The following is an 18,879-nucleotide window of genomic DNA, read 5'->3' as shown; positions in this document are numbered from 1 at the left end:
CTTAATTTTCCTTGTGATTGAAACCCTCACCAAAGATGGACTTGCTGAATCTGCTGCTGGTAGTCACTATTACTCCACATGAGCTTTATACTAGTCTATTATAATAAGTCTATTGACTTTGATAACAGGAGTTTTTCTGATATTGCTTTATAATCTGTACAAACCAGATCCCCCCTTTTTAAAAAAATGTGTTATTTTTGCAGAATGTACTGAGCACAATCTACCTATTATTTTTTGTATTTGTGGTGTAGTGTAAACCTCAAAGTAGTTATTTGCTTCTTTTCTAGCTTGAATTTAGCTGCTCAGTTCTTCTCATTCACTCACATTCAGCATTCTTGTGAAAATGTTTAGCAAACTGGAATATCTACTGGATAGTCTCAGTTGCCCTAAAGAAATAAAAGAAATGGAGAAAAACCAACATCCAGTTTTAATGTGGGACATATAAGTCATGTTTTAAATGTCTTCTTCACTTCACAACACATGAGTAAAAATCACAGAAGTATTTCAAAGAAACAGAATAATGCTTCAGAGAACAGAGCATGAATATTTCATGGAAGACAGCAGGGAGGGACAAACAAGAGCTTGTGAGCTCTTGGGAAAATGATGACTGGCCTCGTGGGTAGCTGACATGAAAGCAGGTCTCCTGCCAGTCAAACACTTAGAGAAATATTATGTTGGGATGCATCTGTGTCCAGTCTTTGCATCAACATAAATGATACTTAGACCACTACTAAATAATAAATTCAACAAAGACAATGTCTTCAGAGAAATACATTTACAGGCAATAAAAACAACTGGCAATTACATCAGGTATTTTATCCCCCAAATTTGGTAAAAGAATACTGTTTAGTAAAGGGTGTGGATTCTGCCGTATTGTTGAAAATGGGAACTTGCTTTGCTTTGACATTGTTAGGCCAGTAACCAGTACAAAACACACTAAAAAAAGGTATGTGCGTCTATTTTTTCCAGTCCTTGAATATTTTTATATAAACATTAGGATTGCACATAGCTTTCATCTGGGAGATTTATTGTTTTCAACTTTCAAAAAAAATGGAATAAAAGAAAAAGGAAAAGGGAAAGGGAAAGGGAAAGGGAAAGGGAAAGGGAAAGGGAAAGGGAAAGGAAAAGGAAAAGGAAAAGGAAAAGGAAAAGGAAAAGGAAAAGGAAAAGGAAAAGGAAAAGGAAAAGGAAACAAAGTTTTAGGGAAGCATGTGTTCCCAAACAATGAGTATCCACAATTGATAAGGTAACAGGTTGCTACGTACATTTAGGTATGCCAATAACTCCATTGCAGAAGGCTGTGTGTGTGGCAGAACTGTGCTTGGAACAGTTAAACAGCAATTTCTATTCTTCGGGTGATAGAAATGTAACGTTTTGCTATGTTTGCAAGTACTATTGTATAAGAAAATACAATCACTGGCATAAATGATAATATTATGATCTTCTGGGCATCCTGAGTTAGTGAAAGAATACATATTGAAGAAAATGTAATTTTCTATGTGCCTTTGTCTCATTCAGACTGTTTCATAATCCTAAAAGTTATTGGCCTAAAAACTTACTTTTGAAGAGGGAACATGTTATAGTCAGGGTAATGAGAAATTTGTTAATATGAAATGGAATTTCTGATGAGAATGTTGCCTAACATGGGGTCCGCTGTAGCACCAGGTCATTTTTCAGACATCAGGAGAAAAGGTAGCAAATAGTTTTACTCACCAGAGTTGTGGCAATACTGACGGCATGTTATCATAAGCAAATATTTTGTGGTTGAGATGAATGGACAATCCTGTCACTGACAATTTTTAGTTTGACATGTGTTGCCTTTAGAAAGTAGTTTAGATTTTAGGCTTCTCCAAAGATTCTAATACCTGCCAAACTTTCTTGAAATGTGGTGGCATTAACTCTGAAATGAAGCTAGAAGCTGTCAGAGAATACTGTGGTTTAAGGGTGATCTGCTAGAGAACTACTTTGGACTGGAGGCAGTAGGAAGCTTTCTTCTTCTTCTTAGCTGTATCTGTATAAACGTGCAGTGGTGTTGGTGGAGTGAAGAAGCTTCTCTCTGAAATTTTTTAACTGTCTGTTCCATTTTAGGCATTTGAGTTTGACAGACCATCTCGGGACAGTGAAGTCCTTTGTAAAAGCATTTTAAAATGTTCTATTTCCCCCTTTGAAGAAAGAAAAAAATAAAATTCAGATGTGAGACTGTCACCAGCAGGACACAATTTGGCAGGTATGGTAGAAAAGGTGGTAGGACTCTCAATTGCTGCTTTATATTGTTAATCTGGAGAAAATAAGCTTTCAAGCTTTCTGAGACTTCTGTTCTTGTATATCAGAGTAACAAGCAAGTGTGTATTAGCAGTCTTTTCTGGTATCATGCCTGGAATTAGTGATATAATTTACTAGCACATTGTGTCCTTTCCTATCTTCCAACACTAAGCCTCTTTGTGAGGAAATGGCAGGCTTGTTTAAAGATTACTAAAATGAAGTGGCTCCTTATCCATCTTTGCATATGATTTTTTTCTATTTTTTCTCCAATAAAAAGCTCTTGTGTTCCTTTTCTCCTTGAAGCATCCTGGGCTACTTATGGTAATAGCTACCAAATCCCTTCATTACTGGCCTCTTTAACATCTAGTTGCTTGGCCCTGTTCATGGGATTAGTACCAGGAAAGAAAGGTCTATCAGAAGCACCCTGTCGTGCTTTGGAATCTCCCTTCTTGTTCTGAATTTGCCTTGATGATATTCCTGTATTATTATTAATTTGTTTTTCAGGAATTCCAGTAAGCACAAACTTCCCACAATTGTCAGAAGAGCATTCTCTGCTGTACTGACTTCATTTAATTTAAAACTTATTTGATATATACTAAGATTCATATTTTTTTGATAGTACAGGTCACCAGGAATGTACAATTTTGACTGTGCTGTCAGATTGGTGAGCCCAGGCTGGGATTCTGTGGGCTGTCCTTCTAGCAATCAAAGGCTGCATGAAGACAAGGGAATACTGCACTCCTGATTTCTGTTCATCAGCTGGAATCAGCTGCAACGCCTGCTTTACAACCCGAGGTTTATTTCCAGCAGTTATGGAGATTAGTTTTGAGGGGTATGGATGGTTTCCTGGGAAAACTCTGAAAAATAATATCTCTTTTAAGAGGCTAAGGACAAAAGTCAAATGTCGTCGTTGTTCATTCCTCCTCCCTCCCCCCCCCCCCTTTTTTTTTTTTTGTTTTTCTTTTATCTTCTCTCTCCTCAATGCCTTCATCTTCCCAGCTCCACCACGGCTGTTCAGACCTCTGATCTATATAGGTCGGTTTAATTTCTAATCCTTCTTTTTAAAATACTATCCAGTGCCACCAGGAGGTGTCCGTGTGCTATTTATCGGTTACTTTCCATGGTGCTTGCATTTTTTTTAGTTACTTTGTTGAAGGGGGCTCCATAACAACACCACAGTGGTAGGAGCTTCTGTGGAATGTTTATTATTATACAGCATTGGTGTTTGTACTTCCAAACAAATAAGGATATCATGTTTGTGCTTGGAGAGAGTGCTTAGTTCTTTCCCTGGCAGAGGAAAATTATAGATGAAAAATACCTGTTAAGTCATCCTTTTTTTTTTTTTTTCTTTTTTTTTTTTTTTTTTTTCTTCCTTACAGCATACACTGTTCTTTGAAATATATTGTATAATGTATTGAGGATATCATTCTGTTGCTAGGGAAATGATGACTATAATGAGATGTTACACAGTCTACATTTTGACTGCATTGCAGGATCAAAGATGATGCTGTGGAAATGAAGATCTCTCAAGGAAACATGTAACATGTCATATCTGCATTTGTGTGCAACTTCTATGGTTAGTAAAAAGAGATGAATGTGTAAATAAATGAATAAAGCTAAATATCACAGCATTGTTATGTTGCAGATCCCCATTTTTTCTTTGATATGTAACTGGAAAATATCTAATGTATTTTTGGTGTAAAAATGGGAATAAAATATGTAGAGAGGTGTAGAGTTACCTTTAGGACATTATAAATTACACCTACCTAAAGTAGAGCCAATATTTATCACCACATGAACATTTACAAACATACCTTAGAGTAAATCTGATTTCATTTAAACATCAGATAGGAAAAAAAAAAAAGTTGATAAAATATGATCAGCCCTGTGTATAATGTTGCCATAGCTTCCATAGCTTCAGATCTAGTTGACAGTCTCCCTTTCTGAGCCAGAAGTTATCATTCAGTGTGTTACTACAGTTGCAAGCACTACCTGCAGAAGTGCGTAATGGGGACATGCAGGACTGACACTTTTTTAATGCCTGCACAGTCAGATTGGCTATTTCTGCTTTCTCTTGCATCTTGGAATTAACTTGGTTTGATAAAGTGCATTCTATCTTTGCTAATGAGAAATCAACTAGTCTAAGAATGGTTTCCAAATACAATGGTTTGTTGTATGGGTCGTGGCCAAACTTCTTGTTTTATCTAATTATTTGTCAAATTTAATTTAGTGAAAAAGTTAACATTTCACTGAAAATTTGGCTTTCAGGGTACCTGAATAAACCTGCAACTCTGCCACCCCACAAACCCTTTCCTTCCTGAATTTACCTATATTCTTGGTCCTTTCTATTTGTAACTGTAACACCCTTCCACCAAAAATGTATCATGGCTCATAAAGAAGTTGTTATTGGATGCCCATCAGAAAAGGCAGACCCAGAAAGTTTCCGAGTAGGTCCTGACACCAATGAGTCATAGATGTCCTGTTCGATAAAGAGAAATATTAAAGCAGAAGATAGGTATCATTACTGTACGAGCTTTCACAGTGTGTGTTCCTATATCAATAGCCAGTTAAATAACTGAACTGAGAGGAATGCAGACAGCAGAAATCATTTTACAGGCAAATGAGTTGACTGAACTAGTAGAAAATGTGGTGAAACTCTAATGAAAATGAATGATAAAGCAGACTTGGTAAATACCTTGATATACTTGCAATTTGTGGTCCCATGTGATAGCAGAACTCTGTTAAGACAAATGTATGGTTCTGCTGATGCACACAGTGTGATACTGAATTTCTTTGCCCAATTATATGTATCCTCTTATAAATAAATAAATAAATAAATGAATAAAATGAAAGTAATGAAACAGACCTGTCAGCATGCTACATGATGATTGCTTTCTCCTTTGCTGCCTTGGAAGCCACGACCTGTTCATACTTAAAAATTGGCTCTGTGCATGTTTGCAATATCCATGTTTAATGAACACAATGAGAGTTAATTTACTTTCTACTGCAACACCAAAGATGTAGAATAAATCAACTCACCTGCAAATATACAGTGTTCAGGCAACACTAGTACTGATTGAATGGCATGTAGCTTTACTCCCCTGATACTGGTTTGCAGAGCTGTTCAAAATCAGATGTCCCTACAAATATCCCACTTCTGTCTCTCAGATGATTATGTCACTATTTGCTATAAATTAGTTGACTTTTATTTCCCCTCTCATCCTTTTTTTTTTTTTTTTCTTTTTATTCCATCTTAAAAATAGTGATTGATTTGTCAGGATATATATATATAAATGAAAGCAGATTTAATCATTAACTGGTTAGTGATCTATACAATAGATTTATTATTTAAAAGATACAAAACACTTACTTTCTGCCTGCTAGTGAGAGAAGGATTTTTGCAAACATTTTTGTCTCAGACATTCTGGAAGCACTCAAGATGATCTGACTTGGTCAAGTCTGTATTGGGATATCAGCTGTTATAGCTGTTACACTATACTCATGGACTAACACCAGATAATTTCTTAATGGCAAATAGGATTTAATATGTATACTGATGCTAATTTGAAAAAACAGAAACAAAAACAAAAACTTACTTAAGAACCTGCAAACTAGACATCACCAGCATCGGTCTTTTTATATGACACTGAAGCATAATGCCTGAAAATACCAAGAGATCGTTTGCACATGCACACATAATGAGTTGACAAGGCTTTCCTGCATCCATCCTAAGAACTCAGCAGCTCCAATCCATAATGCAAACATCAATATAACAGGGTAGAGCATGAAGTTCTGCTACTTTCAGAAGACTGGGATGCTTCTTGACTTGTGCCGTCAAGAAGCTTTACTCTCTGCTTTTAAGATTCGTTCACAATTTGTTAACTCAGAATTAGGCTTGGTCACATACTTAGGAATCGATTCAGTACCCTGCTATCCTCTTTGACCAGAATATTGTGTTTGACTATTATTTACTCTCAGCAAGATATTAGCAGTACTTAACATAAATGATAGGTACTAAACATCCGTATGGGCCATCTCTGTCCTTAGCATTCAGCATAGTATCCTTTATCATGATAAAAGGTCAGAAAGTCAGCCTGTGAGCCTGCAGAGAACAGTGAGAAGGTTCTGGCTACTTTAATTTCTATCATCTTCCTAGGTGTTAAAGTTTCTGCCTTTCAGAGACTACCCTGCATTCTAAATTGTCCAGGAGTCTCTCATTCTCTTTCATCAGAACCTGTTGATACTCACTTGTCTCCATGGCAAGAGCCTCAGAATTATGTCTGATTCTTTTCTAGTGTATGGCTGAAAATCTGAAGTTGGTTCTGATGTCAAAATGCCACCTAAAATTGAACACTTTTCCTGTTTGAGCTAGAAACCAGCACAGCATGACTTTCCACTGTGTGATAAAGGAAGCTCTTTTCTGCATTGGTTTCCACCTGTCTTACTATTATGAGATGTTGTCCTCCTAATATTGCTGGCCTGTCTTCCTGACTTCATGCTTCCTTCCTGGATCTTTTGCTTCTTTGGCATTAAGAACTTAGTGCATTGATCAAAATAATAAAGAGAAGCATCCTTTCCACTACAAGACTTTAGTCAGTTAACTATACAGAAAATCCAATACAGTATTCCATATCCATCTATTTCTCAGGTATTATTTTACTTAAGGGAAGCAAAGAACAGAAAATTAACAGGGTACAATGAGAAGCAGAGAAAAACAAATGAACAAGTCAGGGCAAAAATACAGCAGTTTAACAGGAGTCTACTGCTGAGGTAAAAGCAAACTATCAAAGTTCAGCTTATATTCCTGTGCTCAGATTTGACCGCAACTTCTATTCTTCTGTGAAAACATCATTGATGTTTCTAAAACATTAAATATAAACATTAAGCACACCTGGAGTTCTTCAGTGTTTAGGAGGAAGAGATACATACAATGAAGTCACAGGTTAACTATTCTGGTACTCACTCCCTCCTGGACACCAGATAATTTCATTAACCATTTGCATGAAATTTAACTCCTCAGGAACTGCCACTCATACCAGGGTACATTTTTTCCACTTGAAACTTTAAAACTATGAAAGAAAACAGTGACAAGGGAAATACCAGGGACAAGTAGCAGATATACTGGCTGATATTTATTTAATAATTGTTGTATAGAAGATCACAATGAACTTTTGGCTTAAAATTATAATTTGATGAAACCATGGTATCTTTTAATAAAAGTTTAAAGCCCATGAACACACTAAAGGCAGTAAATAGAAAAAAATGACAGTATCTCTGCCCAATTCTAGTTTTATGTCCACTATGTTTAAAGCAGATTTAGAAGGTAAAACCTCCAAGTATGGTTGCAAACATAGTCATAAAATTTACCACGGGCAACTATTTTTTTGGAGTGATGATTCTGTCAAGGGGAAGGAAACACTGAAAATATACACCTACAGAGACAGTGAAGTAAATAAACAAAAACCAACAACAATAATTAAACAACCAACCAACCAAAAAAACCTGTAAGGTGTATTCCTTTAAACTGATAGTCCAGACCTAACTCTGCTGAGTTTATTTAGCTTTTGGACAGATTTTTCTAGCATAATTCTGGATTAAAGAAGCATTTCAACATTTTACCTATCATGAGAGCAGTAAAATACGCAGAAGTCAGATTGGAAGGTTTACTGAAAAAATTACTAAAAAAGGGAAAATAACACAATCAAAGTCTGATTCTACCATTAACATCCCTGTTATGTGGTGCAATTACACTGCAATAGAGATGTAACTATACTTGAACCAGTGCTATTGTAATTGCTTGAGTAGTAACAGTACTCAAGATACAGTAGCATAATTTGGAATGGACGAACTCCATATATAAATATTCAGGGGGCTCTGAAGGATGTTACTGTGCTGGTAAAATAAACATTCCTAGGATCTGTTCTCCAGCACTGAGAATAGGCACCAAAGAACGATCTTTACCTACACTAACAAAGAGGACCTCCAAAGCAGAAAGGTCACATGCTAACTACGTATTGAGAACCTTCTACAGTTTATGAACAGTCCCAAGCCCTGAAATTTTAGCTGGCATGGGTCAAATACATGCTAGTGTGTTTACTTTAATAATGTAGGGGCATAAACAACAAATTCCAGTGGCTAAGAACATTCCTTAAAAACTTTATAGAGCTGTGTATTTGAACTGGATCACATGAAGTTAGCCTACTTTTAGATGCTGCAGAAAAAACAAATAAAGAGAATGAGCAGAATTCAACTGATAAAGGAAGCACTCATATACTTCTCAGGGAATGAGGAACATAAGTGGCCTTTTGCTCTACTAAAATTAACAGTGCTATTTTCCATCATAAAGAGATGCATCAAAAAATAGTGAAGGCCTCCATATTTGCTTTGAACACAAAGGAAAACAAGAAGAGAAACAGAAGGAATAAGCAGGTGGAAAGCAGAGAGGAAAACCTGAAATGTATTTTATTTCACAACAGAAAAGACTTAGGAAGAAGAGAAAGAAAAGTATGTAAGGAAAATGAGGAAAGACAACACTTTAACGTACTGTATTACTTATTCCATTATTAACTTTTTCCATGAAAGTTTATTGATGGTGTTTCATGTATATAAAACCCCAAGATCTTATTTCCTTCTGGTGTTAGTGTTAGATTGATGCTAACCAGCAATTCAGGACAAAAGGACGACCAGTTCTTTTCTCTGATCAGGTTGAAGACCTGATTCAGGAGCAAGGTAGAGTTGGGCGGAATCAGTAATAATGTGTTAACTTTGAAAGGAACACCAGGAGAAACAAATGAATAAATAGTTCAAGGGTAACAATATTTTCAAAGCAAATGGACAACTTCTGTTACCAAGAATATAGGGCACTTGACAGCTAATAAGACAGCAAGGCATTCAGCTTCCAAACTTTAAGAGGTGAGAATTAATATTACACTAATGAACCACAAGCATACTGCTTGGTTGTTTTTTTATTAACATTAATAAATGAGCTCATAATACTGATCAGAAGTGTTTTGTTTTTTTTTTTCTCCACACATCTCACAAAAGAATTTCATGTGACAAATACTATGATACATATGGTAGAAACAAATAACTGTGGCCACAAATATGTTTTGTTAACTGATGATTAATATATTCAGGAAGCAATCACACTATTCATTAGTAAAAGTTTACAAACATTAAAAAGTGCATAACATTTGAAACCAACAACAACACAAAAATATATATAATATATATATAATTATATATAAAGAAAGTGACATCACCTCCCGTTAATAAAAAGAAAAAAATTCTTCTGACTTTGCAATTGGTGCTTATGTGATTGCCATGGTTTACTAGTCAGTCACTCTCTTTTCTCACCTCAGTCACACACAAGTATAACTTCCCCATTTTGCAGAGTTCAGCCTCATGTATGGCTTTGTCTGCTGGGGCAGGGGTAGGAAGGAAACCAATCAGCATAGCTATGGCAGAATACGTTATTAATTTATAGGTTATTAATTTATAGGTTTTAAGTAGTCCCCTGGATGGACAAGCTAACCTGGTATTTCAATAAACGTCCAGTTCAGACTGCCATTTTGGAATAGCTGAAATAGGAAAAATCTAGTATTTTGGGTGCTAGCTTCCAACTCTTTCAACGTCCTTTTCCACAACTCGACCAAAAGGCTCCTGGGGCAGCTTCTAGCTCTTGGCTGTGCCTGGTACATCAGTAACAGGCTAGTGGATGTGCAAGCTCAACAGCCTGATTAACTGAGGCATAGCCAAGGAGTAGAAATAGGTAGTTCCCCTGGCTGGATCTGGTTGAGGATCCACTATTTGGACTATCCTGCAATCTTAAACTCATTCCAAAATAGATAATTGGCCATAACCTATGCCACTTATTTTCCCATGTGTATACAAGGACCATCTTTAACAATGTGAACCAGAAAAATCTCTAGCACCATGGAATTTGTTTGAATTTTAACCCATATAAGGTTATAAATGTATTCTTAAAACTACCATTACAATAAAATACTTGGACTAACATTTTAAAAAAATAGCTTGGAGAAAGATTAAGAAATTGGGAGTAAAATTAGAAAATGGGGAAGAATAACATCAAAGATTCAGTCTGAGTCTCTGATATGCAACTAACTACAGGCAAGTGGCAAAAATGTACCAAGGACACAAAACACACCGAAGTATTCACATTAATGAATCGTTTTGAAGGCTCATCTAGTAACAAATTAGAGTGTTGCTGAGTCATTTAGGTTTAGGCATAATCAATTTAGCGGTTGACGTTTTAAATCTATCATGTGCACATCACCACATTATGCAAAAAAAACAGCCCTTTCAAAACGCGTGGTAGAAAAATTCACAGTAACAGAAATATTCTTCATAAGCAGTTGAGAAGGGGCAGTGTGGAGCATCTAAGTCGTACAATACAAAAACCATTGTAAATAACAGAGCTGTAAAACAGACGCAAAGTTCTAAAAACAGTGCTTTCTTTACAGTTCTTTTAATGGGTGAACACTTTGGCCAGAGAATTTTAAACTCTGAGGATCACACAAGCCTTTGCTTAAGATACACAATTAGATCCTCTGACGTTTCAAAGGCCATTTGCTACAAGATTTACCTGTTTGTTCTACTTTCTAAAAGTGTTCCCATCAAGTAGTCATTATGAAGGGATCCATCTGATGACACTATCCCAAAAATCAATACATGTTCAACCATTGCTAATGACAGAGGTAGAGAAAATTCTGTCTTCTGCCACAGCTTGTACCCCCATTTTTAGCATTGTGTTGACTGGGTTCCAGCAGTGAAGACACATGCACTTGCTTTTCCACCAGCTTGCTCATGGAAACAAATTTGTTCCAGCATGCTCTTGTAGCCTGAAAACATCCAGCAGTTGCTCCAGTCGGTCAAAGTCGGATGTCAGCTTTCTTGCTTTGCTGCCTCCCCTTGGGCCTCCCCCGTTTGCTCACTTGGATTTCGTTGTGCATCTCCTTCTCCTTCTAAAAGATACAACAAAAGGATGAGTGATCCACCCTAGAACAGAGAGATCTTGCTTCCAGAACCCCAACTGTTCTTCCACCAGTCTCAAAACAAAGTAAATCGACTGAAACAAAACAAAAATCTTGCATTGAATATAAAACCTTTTACTGCTACAATACTCATACTATGACTTCAAATACAAATCCCTAGCTCCATCAGCCGCTATCCTACACCTAAAGTGGTTATAAATGAAAGAAGTTAAAATATTTGTATATTTTTGACGATTTATTTACTGTGGTACTATGACAATAGTACCACAAATAGACTAGAAAAGCCTCCTCACACCAAGTTTGAACAGAGTTTACTAAAAAGAGGTATAGCTTCAATAGGCGAAGTAGTTTGCTAAAGCGCTGTTCATCCTTTGCCTTTGTTTACAGTGCCATGCCCCAAGGCTTTCAGCCCAGCTGTCTCACTGCAAACCACAGAACGATCTGAGGAATAGAAAACATCCCACAATGACACAGTGAGCAGACAACTCAAAGCCTGTCTACAGAAAGCTAATCGGTGCCTTGACAATGGTCTGTAAATACCTACATGCAAAGTACTGTATTGTACCCTATCTTCTGCCTAATGATTAAAGACCAAGCAGGTCCAGATGGCTGAAAGCTATGTACTAATATGCCACAGATCTCTGAATGCTACAATAATTAGGTATCAATACATAACAGTAAAGAAATCATTTTAAGATTTAGATGTACCCTGTATCTTGGAGGAATTCTGAATCATTTGCATTGATCTGGCTTAGCACAATAGTTAAGAAAAGACAGTTCCAAGGACAAAGTTGCAAAGAGGTCAAAGAAGAGGCATTATTCCTCTTAATTTTTAAGTCTCTTTCATAGGTTACTCCACTATTCAAACCCAGGTCTTTAGAATAAGGGCAGGATTCTCAACACAGATATTTATCATTTCCTCATTTTAAATTAAACTCTGCCTCTACAGCCTTATTTCTGTGTATAGAAACAAACCCTCTAAATACCTTCTCATTTTTACACAGAAGAAATAGGATATTGGTAATGGAAAAGAGAACAATGCAAAACACTCAGACTTGGTAACTCTGTTTTGAGCATGGACTGAATACTTATGCTGCAAACTGCCTCTGAAGTTATTGGTTATTACTGAATTCAATCTGATGAGAAGTTGTATTGAAGGTTGATTAACCCACTAAAACAGTGATGTTTGTTCTGTTTGCTGAGGGTTAAGTTATAAATAACAATTTGCTTCGCAATCCATGTTCTCAGAAACCTCTCCTTATTTCTCCTTGTCTCCCACATTACAGAGGTTTCCAATAGGATTGATCTACACACTGTGATTTCCTATTGGATAGAAACCCCTTTTGCCCAAGTTGTCCAAGTACTTTTTACAAAGCCTCTTATACTTGTTCTGATACTATAAAAGAACAGATGAGTGGAATTTCATTTTTTGATTCCTGTTTGCCTGCTCTATCCTCTATTGATACTGACAACTACAGAGTTTTGAATACCCCTCATACTATCCAGGCAACTCAAGCTTTCCTGAAAGGATTTTTATTTAAAAGCAAAACAAAAATACAAACAACAACAACTCAAGAGAAAAATACTTGCATGTATTTGTGCTTAAAAGAAAAATCATCCTGGACACAAAGTCTAGATATTTCACTAACTAAACATTAAATGTAGTGCACAAAATTTTAAAGAAAGCACTAGGATTTTAATCTGCCAGTTCTTCAAATTTACTTCTCACAAGTGAGCTCTTATAAACTCACTGAAAAACTCACAAGTCTACATCTATTTAATCTACAATACACTTTCTTGGTACTACAAAGTTTGTTTTCTGCTGACAGAGTTCCCTTGCTAAAAAACTTAAAATAGGCTTGGAAAATCCAGAAATTGATGAAGAACATTCTGGAACTATTCTTCCTTCAAAACATGATTGCTGTAAGCTCTTAGAAGTAAGAGTTGTGATTTTAATGCAGCATTTTGATTGCAACAGGTATTATTAAAACAAAACAAAATCATGCCAAATAATAAAATATTTTTAAGCCATAATACAGTTGTAAGAGTTGGTTAGCTAGCAACAGTTATTAGTTCTGTTAATGTCCAGCTTTTTTTTTTTTTTCTTCTCTCAGGTTACACTTCAAACATTTCTACCATGATCTAAAATCACTTTTAATGACAAACTTCTGCAATCAGTCCTTCATTCCAGTGTGGTACTGTAACACTTCCACTATCCCCATTTTATGTAGATGGCTGGACCATCACAGCTCTTACAAGGAAGCCTCCTTCCCACTTCTGCACTGAATGTGTTCTCTGGCATATCTTCAGACACCAGGAAAACTAGCAGCTTGTTTTAGAGGTTAGACTTGCAAAGACTGGTCTTCATTCTTCGTTATATTTTCGCCTTACTACATTTTTTAACTATGATCACCTCTAAGATTGTCTGAACATAAAGTTCCTTGGAATTGTACTGTATACCAAGAGTGAGAGATAACCAGGTATCTGGGTTACCTGGTGATTTCCATACTGAAATCTTTCTCTTCTTAGTCAAGACTAAGGATAAAGACATCCCATGATTTTTATTTATTGCACTTTTCTACTCATGAGATGTACACCAGGCTTCTAAGTTCAGATAAAATACATTGCCAAAGAGAATCTGAAACCTGTATTCTGAAGTACACGCTTTAGTAGATATGTTCACTCCATGAATATGAATATTAGAAGGTTGTTAACTTATTATGGACAAAGAACACTGGAATTGTTGTTCTGAAGTGAGAATATTATACAGACATTATATGCAGTCAACTCTTGTTTATCTTTAGTTGGCTTATCACTGAGGGGATCACCACCACTCACTTCAGGTATCAAATAGTGCATGACAGAAAATTCATTGTCTTGGAACAAGGCCTCACTGCCTATTGTTTTTCAAAGCTGTTTCTGGTCTTAACAGGAAATGTACCTGCATGCTTTTCAAAGTGGATACACTAAATATGCTTGGGTAGCTTAATTTACATATATTTTATAATACCTTTTTTTTTTTCTTCTTTATCTGCATTATTCTACTCTGTCATTAATCTGTGCAGTTGAAAATTGTGCAATTGTGCTTGCATTTTTGCAAGAAGATGTATATAGCTGTAATAAAAATAGGATAAAAAGAAAAAAGAATCAAAACTTGGTATATGTATTTGTATAATGAGGTACCACTTAGCATAAGGTGTTTGATTGACATACACCTTGAAAGAAATAAGATGTAACCCCTAAACATTTGTTTTTCTCTTAATCCTATCAGGTGTGATGCAAATCTACATCCTGCAAGCCCTAACATGATCTGAACTGGAATTGGGGATGCAAAATGTTTTTCATCCTCTCTTCAGTTTGGAAGGACATGACAGGATAATACAGTAATACTCACAGGAATGATAATGCAATGCATTTTCCAATATTTGTGGTTTGGAGGCTTTTGTCTGGCACCAAGGTGTACTAACAATACAAACGTTAAGTATATTTTCATTGTGTCTAATTAAAACTGCACCGCCAAAGAACTATGCTAGCATTTTTGTGCATCTATCACCTAATGTAACTTTATGAGCAACTCTGTATATGTTTCTGCAATGATTAACAGTTACCCAAGCTGCAAAAGAGGTCTCCTGAAAAGATTCCTGAATTATGTATTAACATTTAGGATAACAGTTATTTAAACCATTCTCAATGCTACAGAGCTAGCTGCATGTGCAAAATGCATACTGACATATATTACAAGTACAAACTGACATTCTTTTTATAGCCCACAAAAGAACACAGTTCTGGCTAATAATCAATCCCAACAGCTAACTGAAAAGTAGGAATTGTGTATATGTTTGATCTTGTCCATTTAGAAAATAATTTTGATAAGTGTAAATTTGAGACTGAACAAATGAAGCAAGGGGGAAGGTTGACACTATGCAAGTTAAATACCACCTACTTTGTGTATTTGTCCAACATTTTAGACATATCCCCACATTAGAACAAATAGACACACATACATGCATGCTCATGTATTAATAACACTTTTCTTTTTAAACAGAAAGAAAAACAAATGCTTTGCACAACTAGAAGCGCATGCATCTAGAAGCTACAGGCCCAAAGCTGGCAACACCAGAAGGAATGACCTAGGATGTATGTCTGGTAAAGCCAAAAGAGAACCACCACCCAAACAGCACCACAACCACCTGAACATCTTACTGCCACATCTGATTTTCCAGTGATGAGATCACCTCTCAGAACTCTTGCCCTTTTCTCTCAGACAAATATGTGTACAAGAGAGGACGGCTGCTTATCAACACTGTATTTTTGCTGTGTCTACATTCTTCTGCTGTTATTAAGTGTAAGACTCCTTTCCCAAAATCTGAAAAGGCCTTTCAAGAATTTATGAGATCTGTTCATTAACCTCCACCCAAATAACATTATATTAAATACATAGCCATATTACTATTTTTATTTAATGTAAGGCCCTTCACCATACACTGTCCCTCCTTTCTCTCAGCTGAAGGTGTACAACCAGCTAAAAATTTTGTTAACATCAGAGGTTGAGTAAGATTTAGGACTGCATTAGTGCTAATTGCCTTAAAAGAAGGACAAAGCATCAACATAATCTGGAAACAAAGATACAAATGAAAGAAACATCAATGCATTGCTATTGAGCTGTCCTCTGGCAGATGAAAACAAAACTAATCTCTGCAAGCATTTAAGCAGACACATGGCATCTTCTACTGGCTTCAAACCAAGGCGCTTCCTTTAAAGGATACTATGAAAAGTTGGGTATTAATTAAGACTTTGTTATTTTCTTTGTTGTACTTAATTTTCTATGAAATTTATCCTAACATGGACATGCGCTAGGCACTCACTGCACAAAGTGTTTTCTTGTTTTACTAGTATGTTGCGTTTGCAGATAGGTTCCCTTTTACGAAAACTGGACTTCTTATTGCAGGCAACCCCTGCTCATATTAGTTTCAGAAAAAAAAAAAAAATGTTGTTGAGGGACAAGTGAATAACTCGTGCACATACGCCATTTTTTGTGTACTACTTTTTTCATTTTAAGTTTTAAATAAATACATTAGCAGACCAAAATGTACTTACCTGCTTTGTTTATATCAAGCTCTGATAACTTTAAGGCTAGTTCACTAGAGTTCCCACCTGGAGAGGACACAAGTATGTCATGGAGTGCATTTCTTCTACCTGTTCTTCCTGAAGCAATAAAGTCTGCATATGTAGATTCCACATCAGTCATTGCTAACAAATATCCACATAGCAGTACCTGGATGTGAGAAAAGGAAACACCAACACTCAGAACACCAGAAAAACAGATAGTATGAAAGGAGAATAGAAGAGCTAGAGGGGTCTCATTGTGGAATAGACTGGGCATATGCAGTACTCAGCAAAAGGAGATGCCTCAATCTAAACATTTGGAGAAACTACAGCAGAAACGGAGTGAAAAGAAAAAAACATCTGTGGATTTTATACAGTCCGTATTCAGCAGTACTTTAAACAACTTAATTTATCATACTTCATAAAACACTGGTGAGTACTTTATAAAAGCAATGACCTCAGCAACATAATTTCTCTATAGAGTTGTCTCTGCTTTTAATATTAGCTGGGAACTAGGAGGTAGGTAGGGGGTGGAACAAAGTTCTTTTCTGCACAAAAGCAAAGCATAAGGATTAAGAAAGTACAAATCAGTAACACTTTGCATGTAGACCTGCATGCTAGTGCACAGGCACACAGATGTTTTGTGCATTTTCCTTTCCTGTAGTACAGTTAATTTCAGCATTGTACATACACCCCTTCAGACTCAACGAATTTATTTTTGTGTGGTTGCTGCAGCAAGGTGCATGTATTACCATAAGGTTACTGTGATGAGTACAGACAGGCTAATCAAGTGCAAGAAGAGCCAAACTAATGCAGGATTAAAAAGCTAGGCTCTGTAACCTAGTTATAGCTCAGAACCCTTTTTCCACTGGAAAATAAATATTTCTCATGTCATTATGGAATAATGTGATGATACGCCTTCATGTGAGCTCTGCCAAAGATACAAGGAAGCTTGTGTTTCACCCTCAGTAAGAGAAAGATTTGTAACCCTGCCGGAACATCTGCTATAGCTCTAACCTGCTACATTTATTTATTTATTTATTTATTTACTTATTTTTACCCCCAAATTATAGAAGCATAACTATAAACCTTGCAGGGAGAACACTCTCTTTTGCTGATCCCACTTTTACTGTTAGTTCCATTTGCATTCATCTAAGGCTTTCTGCAAAAAAATAGATTACCATGCTTCAAATGCAACATCCCTCACATTTTATGTTTGGATGTAGGAGGGAGATCAGGGAAGCTTTCTGGTAGCGCACTACTCTGAAGAAAAGCAGCACTAGGGAACCATGGAACAGAAGCAGCTCCCCCACAGCTATATGCTGCCTTCATTTCTAAGCAGTACTTCTCTGTTTTTTTGTACTGCAGAGAGAGAAAATGGCCATAAGGGAAACACTGCACGCAACTGCATGCAGTGAGAAGGCTTAGCTGTTATTTCCAGAGAAGCTTAATATTTACATTTGCATAGAGTGTACAAATGTTTTTATCCAGATCCTACCATATGCACTCGCTGGACACTGAAGAAGCCCCTAAAGTCATCAAACACTAGCAGCAGCAAAAGATTTGACTTTCTTTCAATAAAAAGACAACTTTTTTTTTTTTTTTTTACACTCTTGTTTAAATAGATACATGACAACAGCCAACTCATTCCCACACTTAGTTCTGAACAATCTTCACAAATTCTGTCCATTCTTCATCCTCATTCTATTCCTTACCTCCCCAGCTTCAGTCAGCTGTCTGAGGGTGTACAAAGGAGTTGTCTGAGAAGTCAAAAAAGGATTCTAAACCGTATTTTATTTAGACTAAATATAACTATATCATATATCATTGCAAGAGTGATGTATTTACAAAGAAGTTCGGGGCTATCACGCTTTGGTGTCCCATGTCAAACACCGGATGGCCAATGGGATAATTTTTCTCCTATGAACAATCAGTATGAAACAGGAAACTACTTTAAAAAAATAAAAAGCTAAAACCTAACAACAAGCATCCAGGGAAGTGAAAGAGGTCAGCATTGACTGAAAGCATGCCTGACAAACATAAAATGGTGTGGCGCCTCTCAATTAACAAATGTCTTCATGAGCATGAGAGTATGCACATTTCTTCCTGTGCAGTGCTCCCTTTTTGAAACACTGCAAGAATACTGAAGGAAATGAGACATCTACCATTTGTTCTTCCCCCGAGGCGCAGCAGACACCAAATATATCAACGATGGGGTAATGAAGCACATAACATCCAAAAGTGAAGAGTAACAGTGAGGACCTGTTCCCTGAAAAATATCGTCCAGCAAGATCAGAATGCAAAAGGTCTGAAGTGAAACTTACTGGAGGTATCTTTGCTCATTCCTGTTATTGCAGTGGGCTTGCATAAAAGGCGGTACAAGACCTACAAGTCAGCAGTGTGCAGCTTGGATTTTGTCAGTAGTAATAGCATGAGTCCAAAGTCATCACTGCTACCACTCCTGCCAAGTTACTGATTTCATTTAGTGAGGGCGAAA

The 18,879-nt window shown here is 36.5% G+C and overlaps 1 protein-coding gene across 3 annotated transcripts in view; it reads right to left on the bottom strand.

Annotated features, from left to right (window-relative positions):
• Positions 1 to 8,706: 8,706 nt before the first annotated feature.
• The window catches only part of PKIA (cAMP-dependent protein kinase inhibitor alpha), a 43,076-nt gene continuing 32,903 nt past the window's right edge, over positions 8,707 to 18,879 (bottom strand). For all 3 annotated transcript variants that reach the window (XM_084306914.1, XM_084306913.1, XM_084306912.1), the window contains 2 exons: positions 16,374 to 16,551; positions 8,707 to 11,246 (listed from right to left, as the gene is read on the bottom strand). In XM_084306914.1, coding sequence (XP_084163040.1) covers positions 11,167 to 11,246; positions 16,374 to 16,524 — 231 coding nt within the window. In that variant the 5' untranslated portion in view covers positions 16,525 to 16,551 and the 3' untranslated portion in view covers positions 8,707 to 11,166. The remainder of the gene's footprint in view (positions 11,247 to 16,373; positions 16,552 to 18,879) is intronic.

This window comes from Netta rufina (assembly GCF_964035555.1).
Source record: "Netta rufina genome assembly, chromosome: 2".
In the NCBI taxonomy this organism is placed as follows: Eukaryota; Metazoa; Chordata; class Aves; order Anseriformes; family Anatidae; genus Netta; species Netta rufina.
This window is presented reverse-complemented; position numbering and strand designations above follow the sequence as displayed.